This window comes from Archocentrus centrarchus, chromosome 7, assembly GCF_007364275.1.
Source record: "Archocentrus centrarchus isolate MPI-CPG fArcCen1 chromosome 7, fArcCen1, whole genome shotgun sequence".
NCBI classification, from domain to species: Eukaryota; Metazoa; Chordata; class Actinopteri; order Cichliformes; family Cichlidae; genus Archocentrus; species Archocentrus centrarchus.
In genome coordinates, this window is record NC_044352.1 from 35,004,454 (window position 1) to 35,025,621 (window position 21,168).

General features: G+C 41.8%; 1 protein-coding gene across 3 annotated transcripts; it reads right to left on the reverse strand.

Moving 5' to 3' along the window:
• Positions 1–21: 21 nt before the first annotated feature.
• Positions 22–20,595, reverse strand: ikbkg (inhibitor of nuclear factor kappa B kinase regulatory subunit gamma). Of its 3 annotated transcripts, none has more exons than XR_004020229.1 (16): positions 20,256–20,595; positions 19,467–19,607; positions 16,924–17,198; positions 16,394–16,468; positions 10,844–11,029; positions 9,386–9,447; positions 9,078–9,125; positions 6,847–6,949; positions 6,623–6,738; positions 6,372–6,524; positions 5,863–5,935; positions 5,634–5,768; positions 3,875–4,011; positions 3,417–3,493; positions 1,104–1,338; positions 22–1,027 (listed from the first exon to the last, which is right to left on the reverse strand). XR_004020229.1 is itself a non-coding variant. In XM_030734545.1 (16 exons), the coding sequence occupies exons 2-16, from the start codon at positions 19,603–19,605 to the stop codon at positions 932–934; spliced, it is 1,740 nt and encodes a 579-aa protein (XP_030590405.1). In that variant the 5' UTR covers positions 19,606–19,607; positions 20,256–20,595; the 3' UTR covers positions 22–931. The 3 variants fall into 3 exon arrangements, 1 of the variants encoding a protein (XP_030590405.1); XM_030734545.1 differs by having other exon boundaries at positions 22–979; positions 1,226–1,338; XR_004020230.1 differs by lacking the exon at positions 9,078–9,125.
• Between the last annotated feature and the right edge of the window lie 573 nt (positions 20,596–21,168).

Below are 21,168 nucleotides of genomic sequence, written 5' to 3' on the forward strand. Positions count from 1 at the left end.
CAGTATAAAACACACAATGTCTAATGGATAACTGATTTATTTTGTAAATCTCCTAATAGTTTGAAGCTAAATATATGTTCTAAACTTAGACAAAATCCACACGAACTGCGAAGGAACTTTACATTTAGATAGATAAATAGGTGCAACAGGCAAAGCTAAGACAGAAGAAGAAGGGTCACAAAAGGGCTGCTGGGTTGAGCGCTGGGTCTAGCATGTGGATGAAAGCAGTCAGTCATGTACACAGGCACAGAACACAGAGAGTGGCTACTTTTTTTTCAACGAGAGTAAATCCATCTCTAATACATTATATGTTTTGAGGTAATACAGACAGCTACATTTACAACCATAACATAGCTGATTTTAAAGCTCAATATGTTATTCACATGATCATTTATTTTCTTGTCTGAACTGTTATTTATTTTTCTTTAACATGCCAACACCTTGGGTCCAATAATTACTGATCTGTTGGACTGATAAAACGAATTGTATTGGTGCAATTAAAAGTATAAACATTTACTTCACAGCATTTAGTGTACTCTTCAGTCACCACTACAACACTGGAGTAAAGAAGCAAGGAAATGGGAGATAAGGGATCAGGGATCATGTAAAAATACTGACGGACATTTGCCTCAAAGTGCTGTCTCAGAGGAAAGCAGGCATTAAAAACAAAAAAGAAGGTACTGGGTGGGAAAAAAAAGGGTGTGGGAATGGAAAAGCTACAGCAGAGACTGCATCCACAGAGGAACTATAGGGAAACATCATCCTGGTTATCTTGTTTTTCTTTCACTTGTTTTATACTGTCATCTGATTCCCTTGGTATGAACTGTCTTGATTCCAACATACTGGACTGTTAAAACAGAAAGATCCAGACTTTGTGTTCAGGTTTGTGGATGTGTGTTTGCAAGACAGAGAAAGCGAAAGTAAGGTGCAACTATCCAAACATGTTTTTCCAGTCTGTGCCCAGAGCTGGAAGAGGACACACTGAACCTAAATATACTATACATACACATTATATATATATATATATATATATATATATATATATATATATATATATATATATATATATATATATATATATATATATATATATATATATATATTGCATATGTATGTGTGTGTTGGTGTCATGATACACAGAGCAATGCTTCTGTTACTGTATACAGTCCATTACATGTATCTGCAGTGTGTCCATATCTGGAGCCAGGTACTGGCACTTAGGACAACATAAATCTGGCAGCTCCTCTGTTCCAGCTGGCCCTTGATCACCGACTGGTCCCAATCCTGGAGTGCGGAATGAGGGGGCGGGGGGCACCGTGTTGAAAGGGGGGAACATACCTAGGCCCAAGAGAAAATAAGTGTTTAAAAACAAATCTTAAGAAAACATATTTTACATTTCCTCAGCACACAGTGAAGGCAAATTTATTCAATCACATCTACTTAAGTATAGTTCAAAGTAGGGATGTACTGAGCCTGACTCGAAAAGCTACGTTGTGAATTGTTAACAACAGGCTGATTTTAATCCAATACAGTTCTGTTGTTTGTGTGCATAGTACACCATGTGCCAGCAGCAGTGCACTGGTGTATAGAAGCAGAGCTAGCATAGCACAGAGGAAGCTAACAACAAAGGGTCAAGATTTAAGAATGATGTGCTACTTCACCACCTCTTCTTACAGTATCTCTGAGCACAGCGCTTTCCCTGTCACGCCTCTCCCTCACTGTCATTATGTCCTGACTGATTTCATCAACCCTTGTTAGGAAGCTGTTATTGCACTTCCAGTAACATAATGATTTGTCATCAGCTCCATTAATATCAATTTAACATATGCAAGGAGGTGCACAGACAGTAACACTGAGCTGAGCTAATGAACAAACTAGTGTGAGCAGTGTGAGCCTGCAGGAGACTTCCACACAATTCTGAATGTGAAAGAAACGTCAAAGTACACTGGATGAATAACACCCACAAATACCTGTGTCAGTACTGAGGCAATAAAGTTGGATTTGTGGATTTTCCTTTTTAACTGATACATTTATTTACAACATACAGATCCAGTTAGATCCAAATGTTTTAGGACAATGACACACTTTTTGTAATTTTGCCTCTGCACACCACCACAGTGGACTTAAATCAAATAACTTTCTAATCTTTTATGTGATTGAAGTGCAGACTTTATGCTGTAATTCAAAGGGTTTAACAAAAGTATAGCATTAACTGGTTAGAAATTGCAGGAATTTTTTATATATCCTCCATTTTAAGAGGCTCGAAATTAGTCGAACCATTGACAGAGAAGCAGTTTCATGGCCTGCTCCCTTGTTATTCCATGACAAATTAAGCAGATAAAAGTTTTGAAGTTGATTTCACGTGTTGAATTTGCATTTGATGGCTGTTCACTGGAATTCCCAATATTAGTTCCAACAAAATGATGCAAGAGAAGGAGGAGCTTATTAGGCTGAAAAGTTAAAATAAACCTATCAGAGAGACAGCAAAATCTTTAAAGTGGCCAAATCAACCGACTGATATGTTCTTAAAAAACGAATGCCTGCTCAGGAACACCAAAAGGCCTGAAAGACCACAGAAAACAACTCAAGTGGATAACCCACGTACAACATCTAAGTCGGGAACATTCATGTGGAGGTAGATGTATCACTGCCAAAGTCTGGAGACACCTTTATAAATGGAACTCCAGAGGATTTACTACAAGGTACAAACTGCTGGTTACATTCAAGAACAGGAAGGCCAGATTAGACTTCTCCATCTAAAAGAGCCTGAACAGTTTTGGACATATGAAACCAAGATTAACTCTGAATGAAGGAATCATACCACATCATCTGCCAAACAGGGTGGAGGCAATGTTATGGCATGGATGTGTATGGCTGCCAATGGACCCGGTCACTAGTGCTTTGACAGTGCTAAACTCTCTGCTTGGATTCAGTGAAACAGGCAGTGCTTCACATGGATAATGACCCAAAGCAAACTGCAAAAGCAACCCAAGAGGTTCTCATGGAAAAGAAATGGGATATTCTTTAATGACCAACTCAGTCACCTGATTTCAGCCCAATACAGATGGTGATCAGGCAAAACAAGACATTCAACAGTCATTACCATAAGATATGCTAAATTACAAAGGGCATTATTTACTGCTTCTGGTAACCTTACAAGCAAAACACTGACTCTATGAATCAATAAAATAATCATTAGTCTAATCAACAATTAAAAACAATCTGTAGTTGCGGCCCTACATGTGAATTTTTTAAAAAGTCAGGAATAAAAAACTCACCATGGTAAGAAATGTTTTTTCTTTTTTTCATTAGTGACATAAGAGCTTTTTGACTTTGTTATTAGAACAAAACTATCAGGAGTCTGTTCAAGGGTCATTTTTGAATGTTTAAGTTTGCACATGTTGGCTGTAATGTACCTTGTGGAGGGGGAATGTGTGTGGGCCGTGCAGGGAAGTCTTCCAGGTGTCTCATCTTCATTTGCTCAATACGTGCACTGAAACAGAGGCGAGCATTGAAAAATTCCATGTTACATCCCATCTTAATAACTGTCCGGACATATAAAACACAAAGAGGACAATTACAGATGAAGTTGACTTTGGATTAGAAGTGCCAGTCTTGACACTATGGTAACATCTGATAATTATGATGACACCTATAGTGGAGCTCAAGTCCAGAATGTGATCAACATCTGGAATGATGGCAAAGACAGAAATTTACAAGAACTATAGTAACCCTAAACTCCCCTTAAAACACTGAGCTACTGGCTGCATGACAAGTGCACACACATCCACATACCCAAACTGATGGCACAAATAATTATCATAATGAAGATGGGCATATGAAATGTTTTTTTTTTTTAATTATTTTTCTTTACCGTGATGCTGCGTCCTGTTTAAGCCTTTCGTTGTCAGCCACGGCCTGATTCAGCTGCTCCTGCAGCTCCTCCTTCTTCTGGTTCAGCTTCTCTCTGGCTTCTCGCTCAGCGAGGAAATCTGCCTTGTAGATCTCAGCCTGGGCAGCCACAAAGGTGGTGAGAGAGGCGGGGACATGTGATGTTGTTTTTCATGCACTAATTTTGTTTCATTTCAATAAACCGACATTATGTACATGTTAAAATGTAGGTGTGGCTGATACAGAATAAAGTTCAAATGTGTGCTGTGCACCTACAGGTGCAAATCATAAGAATACTGAGCTGCTGAAGTCACCTTAGCTTGTGGTGCTTTGAAAAACCTACGAATGCTTCAGATTTCCATTTCTTTACCAGGATAATGTGACCCTGAAGCTTTATTCAACCTGCAGCCTTTGCCTGGATTTTGCTTCAGTTTTTCCTGATCTGAATGTGAGTCCTCCTGAATCGGGATTTTATGGATTTTGTTTTGGCATCAAATATTCAATTCAATCCAGTTCAGTTCAATTCTATGTATATATCGTCAAATCACAACAGTCCCCTTGAGGTGCTTTATATTGTAAGAACCTACAATTCAATTGTACCACTCCTGGAATCACCACCTTATCTTGGTGGAGGGGTTTGTGTGGAGGGGTTTATGTGGAGGGGTGTGGTGGAGGGGTTTGTGTGGAGGGGTGTGGTGCAGGGGTTTGTGTGTCCCTGTGGTCCCAGGGGCTACATTGTCTGGAGCTTTTGCCCCTGGCCTTCCAAGCCAAACTGGTCCTGGGTGAAGGGACAAATGAAGTGTGATTCAGAGAACCCCTATGAGAGGAAAGAATACAAGGGACTAGTGTAGCCTGCCCAAGGTATCATTTACTGGGCGCCCCACCCTGGAGCCAGGCCTGGGGAAGGAGCTCAAGGGAGAGTGCCTGGTACCTGGGCCTTAGCCCGTGGAGCCCGGCTAGGTTCAGACCATATGTGGGCCCACCACTGGCCGGAGCGTTGTAGGGGTTGGATGCTGTTCAAGGACGGGGGGCCCGTCAGGATCTTATTTCTGCTTTTTGAGGAGGACGTGGTTCTGTCAGCTTCATAAGGTGGTGGCCTCCAGCTCACACTAGAGTGGTTTCCAGTCGAGTGTAAAGGGGCTGAAATGAGAATAAGCACCTCCAAGTCTGAGGCCATCGTTCTCAGCCAAAAGAGGGTTGAGTGCCCAAAGTTCAAGTATCTCAGGCTCTTGTTCATGTGTGAGGGGAGAGGGGAGTAGGAGATTGACAGATGGATTGGGCCCTGAGCATAAAAGCAAAACTATTGATTTCCCAGCCGATCTACATCCCTACCCTCACCTATGGTCATGAGCTTAGTCTTCCCAAGTGGGTGGCTGGCCTCGCTCTCAGAGATAGGGTCTAGAGTTCAGTCATTCAAGAGGGGCTCAGAGTAGAGCTCCATATTGGAAGGAGCCAGTTGAGGTGTTTCTTACTAGAATGCCTCCTGGGCGCTTCTACAAGGTACAAAAGGGAACACGTCTGCTCCTGCTGGCTCTTAAAAATAATGCACTTCTTGATGTTGATGCAGCTGCTGAAGCGCCAGCTGAGCTATACACTGAAAACATACTCAACAGAGACTCCAATACTAACATATGTGCCAAACCATAGATTTTCATAGACTGAACAAATCATATAGTGACTCCCATATACCTGACCGGTCAAGTGTCAGGATCCAGATCAGCTCAAGATCTGAGAGGGAATACCTGTGCAGTGAGGACGGGAATTGTCTCCAGGGAGCCTTTCTGCTGCTCCACCTCCTCCTTCAGTTTATCAATCAGGTCCTGTTTCAAGGCCAGCGCTCGCTCTGCCTCCTCCAGTCGGCTGCACAGATCTCCTCCCTGAAGACACGCGCACACATAAATTCATGTTTAGACCCGATCCCCAAGCTGAACGTCAAAGCTAATGAGGGTAAAAACTTTTGTTCTTTTTTACCTCATTCTTCAGTTTAGAATCATAGTCTCTAAAGAGACATGTGTAGGCATGCTGCAGCTGTGTCAGCTTTTTCCTGAGGAAATAAAGGAAGCACAATGCCGTACAATGTACTGGTGACAGTTCAAAAAACAAAAGGTGGCGTGAACAAAGAGACTGTTAACAGCACAGGGCTATTACCAACCAGAACATCAATGATGTAGCTCATACGGTTCATGATGCATCAAAAGTCACAGGTTATTGCCCATAAAATTATAAATATGTCACAAGCCAGCGTACTCCAAGTGTAGGTCCCAAGCTCAGATAAATGAGCGACTTCTGGGGTAAAAACTATGCCGAATCAAACATACATAACCACCTGCTGGCAACCCCTTGAGAAATAAGGGAGCAGCTGAAAGTACTTAACTCTTTTTAATGTATGTTCCACCACTCAAATAATTTTTCTAAACAGCACAACAGTGCAGAAACATCATCATTTGGGCTGCTACTATCTGTGTGTGTCTGGGACCCACTTCTCCTCAGTAACAACATGTCTCTCTGTCTTCAGAGCCTGCTCCAGGCTCTGGGTCTGCAGCAGCAGCTTGTCCATGGCCACATTATGCTGCTTCTTCTGCTGCTCCAGCTCCCGCTCTGCCACCTGCAGGGCCTTTGTCTTACTGCACAGCCTACACACACACGCAAAGAGAAACGCATCAGCACACCTACAGGTGGACTAAGACAAGAATCTGTGTATGCTTTTTTGCTAGGGTACATAAGAACTTACTTTTCTTCAATGAGTTTGCGTTCATGCTCACTTTTGTCCAGCCAGCTCTGTCTCTCCTTCAGTTCTCCTAACAGGGACGTTGCCTGAGCTTTCAGGGCCTCGCAGTCCTTGGCCAGCTGCAAAAACCCAGAGGAGCTTTTTTATGTTGATATTTTAAGACTGCTTGCTAAAAAGTCACAATCAAAAGTACAGTAGGCAGACACACGGCGAGTCACATGTGATACCTGGGCACAGTCCTTGTCCTTCTGTTTGAGCAGAGCTTCAGTTCTGTCCCGCTGAGCTGAGCTCTTCTGCAGGTAATCGAGCTTCTCCTCCAGCTCCCGATACCTACACAAAAAATCACTCGTAACTGCCAGTTTAACAAGGATAAAAAAAAAAAATACCTGAATGGCTTTTTATTTACCATTCTAATACATACAGACAGTACATAATTAGACAATATACTGCATATCATTACAATAAACTAGACTTAAACAGTTGATAATTTCAATAAAAGCACAATTAGAAAAACCTGTGACTCTTAATTTGACTTCAAAATACATTACTTTACAAAATAAGTAGCATAAACTCTAAAGATTGTAGTTGTACATTACTGGATTAAACATACACGGGTTATCTTTACACATGAATTTATAAACTTTTGGAAATCACGAGTGAGATAAAACACTAGGTGACACATGCAGCAGATTGGGATTCATTATTGGTCTTGTGTTATGGTATTACTGTGTTATGGGACTTGAGTGAGATTCCCCCCTCTAGTCAACAATACCATCTCTTCTCCTTGGCTATTTAAAGCACTGGTTCAAATGACCAGTAAATTAAATTACTGTTAAAAATTCATATGAGTATTTATAACCTTGGAAGGTTGGCAGCCCTCACACAAGTGGTGCATTACATTTATTTAAAAAATAGAATCAGAATATTTACAAATGAACATTTTACAACATTTAAATTCTATAATAAAAATGAAAATATCTTCCCATTTCTGTTGAGAGAAAGGCTCCATTCAAATCTGTGTATTACTGAAAGATGTTGGTATATGTTGGTATGGTATACACCAGGGGGAATAATAGAATAGAATAGAATAGAATAGAATGCCTTTATTGTCATTATACAGGATGTACAATGAGATTGGATTGGAATAAGTATTTGGTCCCCTGCTGAATTTGTACGTTTGCTCACTTACAAAGAAATTAACAGTCTCTAATTTTTATGGTAGTTTCATTTTAATGGAGAGAGAAAGAATAATGATAATCATAACCAAAAAGTAAACTGATTTGCATGTCACTGAGTGAAATAAGTATTTGATCACCAAGCAAAACATGACTTGGTACTTGATGGAGAAATCCTTGTCGGCCAGCACAGTGGTAAGACATTTCTTGTAGCTGGTCACCAGGTTTGCACTCATCCAAAGAGGCATTGTGGCCCACTCAGAAACTCTCACTCCTTTAGGTTTCTTGGATGCTGCTCGGCAACTCGAAGTTTCAGCTCCCTCCACAGACCTTCTATAGGTCTGGAGACTGGCTAGACCACTCCATGACCTTCACATGTTTCTTCTTTAGCCACTCCTTTGTTGCCTTGGTGATATGTTGTAGGTCACTGTCATACTGAAAGACCCATCTACGACCATTCTTGGGTGTTCTGGCTGAGGGAAGGAGGTTTTTGTCTAAGACTTTAACTGTACGCGGCCCCCATCCATTGGTCCCTCAATGCAGTGAAGCCATCCTGTAACCTTAGAAGAAAAACAGCTCAACACAAAATGTTTCCACCTCCGTGCTTGGCTGTGCAGATGGTGTGTTTTTTGGGTTCTTTGGGCTCAGAATTTCTTTTCCTCCAAGTGGGTTGAGTTGATGTCAAGGAGTTCAATTTTGGTTTCATCTGACCGCAGCTTTTCTCCCAAACCCTCATTTAGATGTTCACTGACAAACTTAAGACAGAACTGTTCTTGAGCAAGGGGACCTGCCGGCGCTGCAAGATTTCAATCCATTACAGGGTAGTGTGTTACCAATGGTGTTCTTGCTAACTGTGGTCCCAACTACCTTCAGACCATTAACAAACTCCTCTCATGTAGTTTTGGGTTGATCCACCACCTTTCTCATGATCATCTGCACCAGACTTTTGTTTTTTCTGGATTTCTGGTTGATCTTCTGTCTCTCTCCATTAAAATGAAACTACCATAAAAATCAGAGACTACTCTTTTCTTTGGAAGTGAGCAAGCATACAAATTCAGCAGGGAATCAAATCATTATTTCCCCCACTGTATACTATTCACACAAACACAAAAAACAAACTGGATGGAACATTTGTAATATTATTATCCACAGGTAAACAAAACTTCCTAAAAAAAGAGACAAGTCGGTAGTCCTGCTGCCAGATACAGAGATAGAGACAGCAGTGCGGAAAGCAGACATGCATACAGTGAGAAAGAGAAAGCCACACAGAACGGTGGGCTCACCTGCCCTGTGTGGCCTGAAGCTGCTCTGTGAGCTTAGCCAGGCTAGAGCTGGGAAAAGGGAACAGAAAGAGATGAAGAAGAAAGAAGAGGGCATCTCAAATGTGAGGTTTTCATTTTCTTAGCAGTCAAAAAAGAAAAGCATGCTAGCATCATTTTCCAGTAGAGAAGAATTATCTGCAGATATTCTGTACAGTATAACTCATAACACTTAAACAGCACTGTGTTCAAAGTTTAGCAGAAAGTCAAATTAGTCCTGTTAGTTTCCAACAATGCACTTAAGTTTACATCAAAGTGAAAATGCATCATACCAGTCGGAGGAATGCTGCGCCTCAGAGCGCTGCTGAACAACATCCTCGGTTACATTGTTCGTCTGTAAAACATTCATACAAGTTTTTCAGGTCAGAGATGTCAAAACAGATTCTTGTGTCTTTCCACATCATATCACCTCTGTTGTCATTTGCAAGCAGTGGAAGGTCTTATCTAAAGGTGACACACAAGCTGCAACAGAGGGAAACAGCAGCCATGACTGTAGTGAGGCAATTTCTTCTCTGCTTTAAATATTCTATGATCATGTTTTCAAATGTATTTTAATGGTAATTATTATGTAATGTCCATCTAAAGAACATGCACGCACACACGCACACACGAGGCTGAAAGCCATCAGGCTGAACTGAGAAACTTAACCCCTGCACCAAAATGTTGTTCATTCACGCATTGCTTTGGGAATGCTAGTAAAGATTATTTTTATTTTTGATTAATTTAATAACTTTCCACTCATCATATAAACTGGTTTGTCTGTAAGATGACAAAATCTTGAAAAATGTCCTTTATAATTAACCACATTTCAAATGTCCTGATTTGTCTGATTACGAATCCCAAACCAGAAAAACCTCAAAGGTATTTATAGTTGGGTGTTCAGCATTTTTGTTTAAAGGAGCAAAATTAATTTTCTGCCATTCGATCAATGTAATCTCTTTATTGGTAATATGTGTATAATTTGTCCTTTTCATGTTTAACTGAATTATATATTGGATCGCAAAATGAATAATAAATATATTAAATACCAGCAGCATTCACTCTGCAGCCTCCATATGAGAGCTGAGCACATTTACCTACATGGCACAGCAGATGTAACTTCAATGTTCACTATACATCATCACCAGCATGTGGTATTTATATTACTACTTAATATTTTTATTTAAATTTATACTGATGGGCTCTGTTTTAATGAGCTACATAACCTTTCTGTTAATTAGTTATGTGGTGTATTTGTCCATTTGGTTTGTCCATTCCTATTTTGATGGAACAACAAAAAAAGTTGTATTTATAGATTAATAATAAAATGCTAACTTCTACAAAATTTGAATATATAAAGAAGGAAGCATTGAAATGAGATGACGGAACACAGCAGACCTGCCAAAGTTTAGAATTTTCCCACCAGCTACAGTGAATGGGTCTCCAATGACAGCTGTGCTGTGTTTGATTATCCTTCCTGACATAAAACCCCCTAAATTTCATCAATCCAAGCAGAAAGCTAGCATGCCAGCTAACTGCTGTACTATTTGCATTAGCATCTGTGTGTTATGTTCAAGGCCAAGGAGCACTTGACGCTACATAATTTTGGGAAGTCATGTAACAAGGACAGAACATTCACACATTGTTTTGCTTGTAAATGTTCCCTAAGGTCTTCCGGGATCATCTGTACTGCTACCTTCCCCCAGTCACACCTTGGGAAGACTTCCTATGTGCCTGGATATCAGCTTTACCTGTGCCTGGGCCAGTTTAGCCCGGAGCTGCTCAATGCAGTGAAGCATTCGCTCTTTCTCTTTCTCTCCCTCGTCCCTCTGCCTCTCTAGCTCTTCATTCTTCTTCCTCAGCTCTCTCACCCCTTCCTCCAGTTTCTCTTTGTGGCTCTTCAACAGCTGCAGGAACTCGTTTGCACCTTCCACAGGCTGCACAGAAAAACAAGTGACGTAGAGATGGGTTAAATGGGTGAACACACGGAGAAGAACGAGATGAGGGAAACTGGCAGAGACGGACCATGTTTGTTTTGGGCTTCAGGACCGAAACTATACAATTAGAAAGATCAACACCATGTGAACGGTTTGGATCTGAATCTCTGTGTATTCCAAAGTTTTATTTGGTTCCCAACCTCCATGAGTGATTTTCAAGGAAAGACAAAACAAACAAAAAACCCTCCCAAAACAAAACAGTGTTGACCTCAAGATTTATGTCTGTGTAGATTCTCAGTTATCCAGGTCATAGTAGTCTCTGGAGCTTGAAAAAGGCGACTGGACTTCTTTTTGTTTCTTGAAGACGTTTCACCTCTCATCCGAAAGGCTTCTTCAGTTCTCAACCAAATGGTGGAGAGACCCAGGTATTTAAACCCCTGTGGGCGTAGTCCCCTGGAGGTGGTTATGACCCTCTATTGATCATGTGCTTGAACACATGTGCCCAGGTGTGAAGGGGGCGTGGGTCATATTTAATCAGTGGTTTCAGTTGAAACCAACTTACTCTACAGATTTTACTAACAAGGTCCAGAATCTTGTACTGGATCCAGATGAAACCATGGTGTCCTTTGATGTGGTTTCACTTTTCACTTGCATACCTACAACTGAGGCAGTGGAGACCGTCAGAAGACGACTACAGGAAGACGATTCCTTACTGAACAGAACCAGCTTCACCCCAGATCAGATTTGTGCACTTTTAGATCTCTGCCTTACCACAACATATTTTAAATACAATGATGGATTCTACAGACAGAAGCATGGATGTGCCATGGGCTCCCCAGTGTCTCCCATTGTAGCCAACCTTTACATGGAGGAAGTGGAAAGTAAAGCTCTTGGTTCTTTCAAAGGGATGGCACCTAGCCACTGGTACAGATATGTAGATGACACCTGGGTCAAAATCAAAACCCAAGAAGTAGAAGCCTTCACTCGTCACATTAACTCAGTGGATAAATACATACGTTTTACCAGGGAGGACACCAGAGATAACAAGTTACCATTCCTGGACTGTGCGGTGCTTATCGAGGAAGATGGAAGCCTCAACATTGAAGTTTACCGGAAGCCCACACACACAGACCAGTATCTCCTCTTTGACTCCCACCACCCTCTGGAACACAAACTTGGGGTGATCAGGACCCTACAACACCGTGCGGAAAGTGTTCCCTCTAAGGCAGAAGGGAAGCATAAGGAACACACACACATTAAGAAAGCCCTCAAAACATGCGGTTACCCCAACTGGGCCTTCATCAAATCAGCTAAGATGCACAGGAATGAAGGCCAAACACAAACTACAGAGAATGGGAAGGACAAGAGGAACAACATTGTCATCCCATATGTGTCAGGCTTGTCAGAGAAACTCAGAAGAATTTTCTCCAAGCATGACATCTCAGTATACTTCAAACCAAGTCACACCCTAAGACAAAAACTGGTTCATCCCAAGGACAAACCCGCCAAACACAAGATCAGCGATGTAGTGTATGCTGTTCAGTGCAGTGAAGAGTGCTCGGACCTCTACATTGGTGAAACCAAACAGCCTCTTCACAAACGAATGGCACAACATAGAAGAGCCACTTCGACAGGACAAGATTCAGCAGTACATCTGCATCTGAAGGAAAAAGGGCACTCTTTTGAGGATGCCAATGTCCACATTTTGGACAGGGAAAACAGATGGTTTGAAAGAGGAGTGAAAGAAGCCATCTATGTCCACTGTGAACGACCATCATTGAACAGAGGAGGTGGATTACGTCACCAACTTTCCCCCGCTTACAGTGCTGTCCTGAGCTCCCTTCCCAGACGTCTCAACCCCCATTCACACCTTTGTTCCAGTGACCTCAATAGGCCACAGGAAACAATGGAGCGGAGTCCTAAGTTGGTTTCAACTGAAACCACTGATTAAATATGACCCACGCCCCCTTCACACCTGGGCACATGTGTTCAAGCACATGATCAATAGAGGGTCATAACCACCTCCAGGGGACTACGCCCACAGGGGTTTAAATACCTGGGTCTCTCCACCATTTGGTTGAGAACTGAAGAAGCCTTTCGGATGAGAGGTGAAACGTCTTCAAGAAACAAAAAGAAGTCCAGTCGCCTTTTTCAAGCTCCAGAGACTACTATGACCTGGATAACTGAGAATCTACACAGACATATTGCCTTGCACTTTGGGAGGAACACCCTTCAATTGGTGCGGGAGTATGAAAGGGACTCAAGAAAGCTAGCGGACTACAGGAACCACCTTCGTTTCAACTTGAGATGCAGACAGTCCAGACTGGTTCCCAAGAGTTTGCACCTTGGGTCCACAGTAAAAGGACATAGAGCTGACCAAATTCTATGGAGAGCACAGAACCACCTTTTAAGTGAAAGGATAAGACAGGTCCATTTCACCATAGATGCACTCCAGAACAAAATCCACCAGACTCAGCAGAAACTCTCATCACTCTTACCTCACACCATCGCAGAAGAAGTTTCTACATTTGTGGACAAAGCCCAGCTCGCACAACACATCAAAGGCAAGGAAAGACAACTACGTAAATTTCAAACTCTGCAAACCAAGGCATACCATTCATCTGTTAACAAACAGGACGACACGATAAGCAATGGAAACCAAGGAAAGTGGGTGAAGAACCTATCAGACAGGGTCCTCACCAAACCAGAAGAAAATGTGCTAGCCAAAGGACTCAACTTTGCCATAGCCCCACAACAGCTTCCTATAGTAGACCTCATCACAGCAACAGAAACCGCTATAAGAAATAACAAACTTTCTCATCCTGTAGCAGAACAGATCAGGATGAAAGTTTCAGCCACTCTCTCCAGTGCAAGACTTCCTCCATCCAACCTCACCATTCAGGAGAAGAAGGCCATCACAGCCCTAAGCAAGGATCAAAACATCACCATACTGCCAGCCGACAAGGGGAGGTGCACGGTTGTGCTGAATTCATCGGATTACCACAACAAAATTACTACACTCCTCAGTGACAACAATACTTATGAGGTCTTGAGACGTGATCCCACAAGCAACTACAAGAAAAAAGTTGTTTGCTGCCTGCAACAACTTGAAAAGGAAAAAGCCATTGACCGCCCCACTTACTACCGCCTGTACCCTGGAGAAGCCACTCCATGCATTTATGGACTCCCAAAGATCCACAAAGAAGGAGTCCCACTTCGACCCATTATCAGCAGTATAAACTCGGTCACCTACAACATTTCCAAACACCTCGCCACCATCTTATCACCGCTTGTTGGCATCACACCCCACCACATTGAAAACTCTACAGATTTTACTAACAAGGTCCAGAATCTTGTACTGGATCCAGATGAAACCATGGTGTCCTTTGATGTGGTTTCACTTTTCACTTGCATACCTACAACTGAGGCAGTGGAGACCGTCAGAAGACGACTACAGGAAGACGATTCCTTACTGAACAGAACCAGCTTCACCCCAGATCAGATTTGTGCACTTTTAGATCTCTGCCTTACCACAACATATTTTAAATACAATGATGGATTCTACAGACAGAAGCATGGATGTGCCATGGGCTCCCCAGTGTCTCCCATTGTAGCCAACCTTTACATGGAGGAAGTGGAAAGTAAAGCTCTTGGTTCTTTCAAAGGGATGGCACCTAGCCACTGGTACAGATATGTAGATGACACCTGGGTCAAAATCAAAACCCAAGAAGTAGAAGCCTTCACTCGTCACATTAACTCAGTGGATAAATACATACGTTTTACCAGGGAGGACACCAGAGATAACAAGTTACCATTCCTGGACTGTGCGGTGCTTATCGAGGAAGATGGAAGCCTCAACATTGAAGTTTACCGGAAGCCCACACACACAGACCAGTATCTCCTCTTTGACTCCCACCACCCTCTGGAACACAAACTTGGGGTGATCAGGACCCTACAACACCGTGCGGAAAGTGTTCCCTCTAAGGCAGAAGGGAAGCATAAGGAACACACACACATTAAGAAAGCCCTCAAAACATGCGGTTACCCCAACTGGGCCTTCATCAAATCAGCTAAGATGCACAGGAATGAAGGCCAAACACAAACTACAGAGAATGGGAAGGACAAGAGGAACAACATTGTCATCCCATATGTGTCAGGCTTGTCAGAGAAACTCAGAAGAATTTTCTCCAAGCATGACATCTCAGTATACTTCAAACCAAGTCACACCCTAAGACAAAAACTGGTTCATCCCAAGGACAAACCCGCCAAACACAAGATCAGCGATGTAGTGTATGCTGTTCAGTGCAGTGAAGAGTGCTCGGACCTCTACATTGGTGAAACCAAACAGCCTCTTCACAAACGAATGGCACAACATAGAAGAGCCACTTCGACAGGACAAGATTCAGCAGTACATCTGCATCTGAAGGAAAAAGGGCACTCTTTTGAGGATGCCAATGTCCACATTTTGGACAGGGAAAACAGATGGTTTGAAAGAGGAGTGAAAGAAGCCATCTATGTCCACTGTGAACGACCATCATTGAACAGAGGAGGTGGATTACGTCACCAACTTTCCCCCGCTTACAGTGCTGTCCTGAGCTCCCTTCCCAGACGTCTCAACCCCCATTCACACCTTTGTTCCAGTGACCTCAATAGGCCACAGGAAACAATGGAGCGGAGTCCTAAGTTGGTTTCAACTGAAACCACTGATTAAATATGACCCACGCCCCCTTCACACCTGGGCACATGTGTTCAAGCACATGATCAATAGAGGGTCATAACCACCTCCAGGGGACTACGCCCACAGGGGTTTAAATACCTGGGTCTCTCCACCATTTGGTTGAGAACTGAAGAAGCCTTTCGGATGAGAGGTGAAACGTCTTCAAGAAACAAAAAGAAGTCCAGTCGCCTTTTTCAAGCTCCAGAGACCTCAAGATTTATGCTGCTAAAAGTCAAACACAGCGCAGAACACTTCAGCTGCTGTCAACTTCAATAACATTTTCACCCATATTTTGTTTTTGAAAGGAGGAAGATTTCTGATGTCAGCCACTATTTACAGGTGAGATGAGGATCATCAAAATAGACGTGTGAGGGCTGCAGATGCAGCGTTAGCCATTTGACAGGTGGAACTGGGATGGGAGTGAGCAGGCTCACCTGGCTATTGTCACTGCCCATTATATCCCCAAGTTCATCTGTAAATGATATGGGGGGTGAGGAATGTGCACTCAATGAGTTATGCACACTTGTGTTATCCTAGACACACAGACTGGCTGATCAGATGAAAAATATAAACAGAAAAAAGAGAAAACAGACTTTAACCATGACAGCATGAGAACTAGATCACAAACACACACACACACAACTTACCAGGCTGCGAGGTGGTGATGTTTGTGTGTATTGCTCTGTGTCTTCAACTCTCTTCTTCTCTCGTTGATCTAGAGTCTCAAGGACGTAACAGAAATAAAAATTCAAAATCACTTTATCAGCTTTTCCTTATTTTCTATGACATGTGCACAATTACTGTGATGGGTGCTCAAATATTAAACTGGGCTGGAGTTGAAGAATGATCAGTTTTAGACCTTTTTTTCTAATCTTGGTTCTGTATGATGTCATATGAGTGCATATCCCTAATATGGTCATCTCTGGCACAAAGCCCTGGCTGTGAGCTCAGAAACCCCACCCACTTAGTACCCAAGCTTAAAGGGGGATGAGGCAAAACAGCTTGTTTTAGACAGAGGATTTAGTGAGGGGCCACACAAGGCCCTGTGTAAGGTAAATAAGGATTACCTTACGTCCATCTACAGGACACACCTTTTGGTGCATGTCGGCTTGCCTTTGTAAATTTGAAAGTAGGTAAACAGAAACAGGAAGAATGAATTAATTTTGAGCTAGCTAACCTGTGGTCCGTCCACCGGTCCGTTCCTGGCTGGCCGTACCTGCAGGTCTTCAGTCTGGCTGGAGCTGCAGCAGTGATTAGACGAGGAGTTGGAGGAGCCTGGCCCATTCACCATGCTCTGTAAGGAGTGGTTCTCCTGGGCCAGCCTCTCCACCAGGGACCTTGCCTCCTGGAAACGGCAGCTGAGAAACTCTCGTTCCTCTCTTGTTCTTCGTTGCCATCCCTCCATCTCCTCACAGCGCTGACGCAAGGCCAGGTTGCTCCGCCGCAGTGCCTCTGGAGAACAGAAGGATGGAGGCAAAAGAAGAAGAAAGAATGCAGTTACGTGAAAAAGAAATCTTGCAGCATTGTGTTAACGCACACCTGAAAACCAAACTGCATAAACTACATAAACTGTGTAACTGTAAGACTGTTCCACTTATAGATCTTTTATAAACTCTTGCTCAGTTCCTGTAAATACTCTCAGATATGACTTTTATCTTTATTATAGCCTTTTTTAATCGACTAACACCACTAGCTCATGTCAACATGAGCAAGCATAGTGTATAAATGATGATACATTAACTCTTTCCTGACCTTCCTTTGTTACTACTGTATGCTTTAATCATGTTTACTAGTACAAATACTGACTAAAGAAATGTTAAAGTTCATTAGCAGTAAAAACATGTCTTAGTTTAATTAATTGGCATGTTGCATACAGAGGCTAAAGCTAGCTAATGCTAGTTACTGTCAAACAGATTTTTGGTGTATAAGTGAATAAACTTACTGATTTTAAGGTTCTCCTTCACTGGTCTTGTGCTACTGTTGTTATGCTACATTTAAGCCTTTTAGTACAGCGAGCTGTCAATTTGAAATGTACTTTCTTTGAAAGCATTCGCATATCAAAGTGTCCCCGAACAAAACTGAACCAAAGTTACTCCCAGAGATCAAGCTTACACTGCAGCTTGGTACCAGACTGTGTGTGAATTGATGAATTTGAGGTACACTGTAACAACTGGACACAAGAGCTACACACATATATTTATCATTCACATTTATCATTTAAAGTCTGGTTTGCTGTCACAGAGCACAATTTCCTGAACTAATCTCCCTCTTTGAACTCTATAAACTCAACAGTCAATGACTAAAAATACTTTGTTTAAATGTTCCTTTGAATCAGTAAATGCACTACATTAGTTAGAATAACAAAGTAGTTTTTTGTGTACTTATCTTGAGAGACAAGGTATTCAGATACTCTATGATGGGCACATTTTTGAAATGTTGTGAATCACTGGGTGTGTATGGTGTAATATCAACTGGAAATTGTAATAAGTTAAAAAAAAAAAAAAAAAGCAAAATATAAAATAAAGGATGTGGGCATTACGGGTGTTGTGGCATTACTATATACTTGCACAAAAAAAGCAAAGAGCAAAGAAAAGTTACATCTGGCAAGCACACTCAGTGATACAAATTAAACACTGCCATGTTTCTGCGAGGACAACTTGGTGCTTTATCTTATGTATTGTTGGTGTCCAGCTGCTCTGAGGTAGTCAAAGTATTTGCAAACAGATTTGAAGAGTTGTACTTCATTCCTTACCTGCATCATTAGTTCTATGAACGTGTAAAGGAATCTATAAATGCTTACTAACATGTGAATGTGAATAAAGGAATCTGTAAATCTTAATTATTTATTTACAAGCAAACTGATATTTGGAAATGAGTACATAAATGTGTAAATGTGTACAGAGACCTGTAGTTAGAAACCGCTCTCTCCACATCTCCCATGGCACAAGTGTAGCTGTAACTGATGAATTCTCTACTTTTCAGCCATTAATATGTGTGTACACATCAGTAGATTTCAATATACTAGGAAATCTGAAAATATATTTTGAGTTCTTTACAAATGTACAAATCTGAGGTCTCTTCCTGTTAAAGGGGAGTTCTGCCTCACCACCATCACTGAACACTTGCTCATAGGGGACTGTCTGCTAGTTGGGGTTTTCCCTCTATTATATCGTAGGGTCTTCACCTTACCTTACAAATGTGACTTACACCAGGGGCATTATTGGAGTGAGTTATGGCTCTTAAATAGTAAAGCTTTGGGGGGAGAAAAGCTTTTTTAAAACTAATTTTGAAGCAAAGTCAGTGTTTATCATCTATGGATACAGTTTTTATGTCTCACTGACCACTGAAATTAAGAATTAATTTAAATGTTTGCTTTGAAATAAATAAGCATACAAATATGCCACTAAAATAGCTGTTAAGGCTAAACTTGCTTCTAGAAGGTCTTTAGTCACATACTGGATACATCTCTCCACACACACACACACGCGCGCACGCACGCACACACACACACACACACAGTCGAGTAGTGCATATAAGCACTGCTCTAAGAAAGGCTGTTTGAGCTATAGCACTGAATGCAGAAACATCCTAAGTTTAAAGTGGCCTTTCTTCTGTGAATACTCATACCTCTACCACCTCGGCCCGGGCCTTTCTTTGTGGAGTTTGCAACCCTGAAAAGGATAAGAATGGAAGAGAATGGATGGATGGATGGACTCTTACCTCTAAGCTGTTGGTTGTCACTCAGCAATCTGGTCACCACTTCATTGGCTGCAAGCTCTGGTGGGACCCTGAGGGCCCCGCCACTCTCTTCTCCTGACATGTCCCACTGCATGGGGCCATCAGGCTGTGGCTGCACCATCACTGCAGTAACACAACAATATTATATCACGCACACACACACACACACATATATATATATATATATATACACACACACACTTTATGAAATCGTTATTAATGTTGAACATCAATGCACAGATACTTGCACTGTTCATCACATGACACATGGCACATCAGGCCTGAACGCCCGTTAGGCAGCCGGAGCTGTGAACTTTCATTTTCAGTTTAATAACTCGTCTAAATCCCAGTTCATCTTGTGTTTGTGTGTGTGTGTGTTTGTGTGTGTGTGTGTATGTGTGTGTGTGTGTGGTGGTGGGGTATCTGGCCTGCTGACGGGCTTCTGTGTCATTACTCGCCGGTAAAATGCCGGTGATTTTTGAGCTCACGTACAGTTATGGAGGAAAACATTACGTCATCCACAGTACCGAGGCAAGAGGCTCGAATGAGGCACACATAATTAGATTCATATAAGAAGTACAACCACCAGCCGTCAATTTTAGCTGCGGACTGGGTCAAAAGCACCAGTTCGTCCCAGGTGTGTTATAGGTAACGTTCAAACCGTGTTGTTTTCTGCCCAGCAGACAGACAGGATCAAACATGTCCCCAGTACTCACTGTAAACCAATCTGATAGGTAACGTAGCTGCATTACTGTGCAAAAATTCACTTACCCGATCTTCTTTTTCACTTCAGTCGTCTAGAGTATCAGGCAGCCAGGCTGTCAGTCTCATACACACTGTTAGTTAGGCTATCTAACGTTATTAAACCAGCGCCAGGCAGCTAGCTAATGCTACACAGCTAGCGACTTAGCTAATGGGCTAGCTAGGATAAGAAACTAAAAAGACAACAAAGTAATCCGAGGCAGGTGTTGACTGACATTAAAGCCGAACTACAATAACGAGCTGTATGTCTTCAGAAAGGTATTATGCCCGGTTTGTAATATTATCCCCTCAGACTGAGCGTGTTTAACGTGGGCTGCGTTATCTGTTGGAGCTGAAGCGAGTGTTGTTAGCTCAGGAAATGGAATATTTAACCCTGAGTTCAGTCTCTCAGGCTCAGGCTCTTGTTTCACATCCAATTATTTTGTTTGTACCCACACATATTAGATCACACATAAACAAACATCACAAACAAACACGCAATAATAAAATGTATTAAACGAAGATGCTCAAACCTTAAATGGCCCATATTACTGATTTTTGATGAGTTCATCTCTAAATCACACACCAGAGACATAATAGCCATAGCTAAACGAATTACAGTGGTATATACACAAATACTGACTTTAAAAATGAAAACCAAAGCTTGCAATTTATTTGAACTCTGTGTACTTTACAATAGTAATAAACAATAATTCCGTGACTAAAATTTTTTTGGAGTTACTGAAATGAATTGTAATCAAACTATTAATATCTTTGTAATACATACTGACATTGTCACCTGAAGGGACTATAAAAGAAATTAGAACTCACTTGTATCAAGTTAATAAAAAAGGCCAAAAACATAACAGGTTTCTTAGTTTCAATGAATAATCCAGCAATGCCAAGATGAGGTTTATGTTAGGACTAATATATATTTTTTTCA

Bases quoted from the DNA above. Each gene is read 5' to 3' on its own strand.
- ikbkg (XM_030734545.1), bottom strand. From the start codon at position 19,605: ATGGTGCAGCCACAGCCTGATGGCCCCATGCAGTGGGACATGTCAGGA. The intron at 17,199-19,466 runs GTAAGAGTCCAT...TCTGTTCTCCAG, and splicing joins TGACAACCAACAGCTTAGAG to AGGCACTGCGGCGGAGCAAC. The intron at 9,126-9,385 runs GTATGATGCATT...CCCTTTTCCCAG, and splicing joins GCGCAGCATTCCTCCGACTG to CTCTAGCCTGGCTAAGCTCA.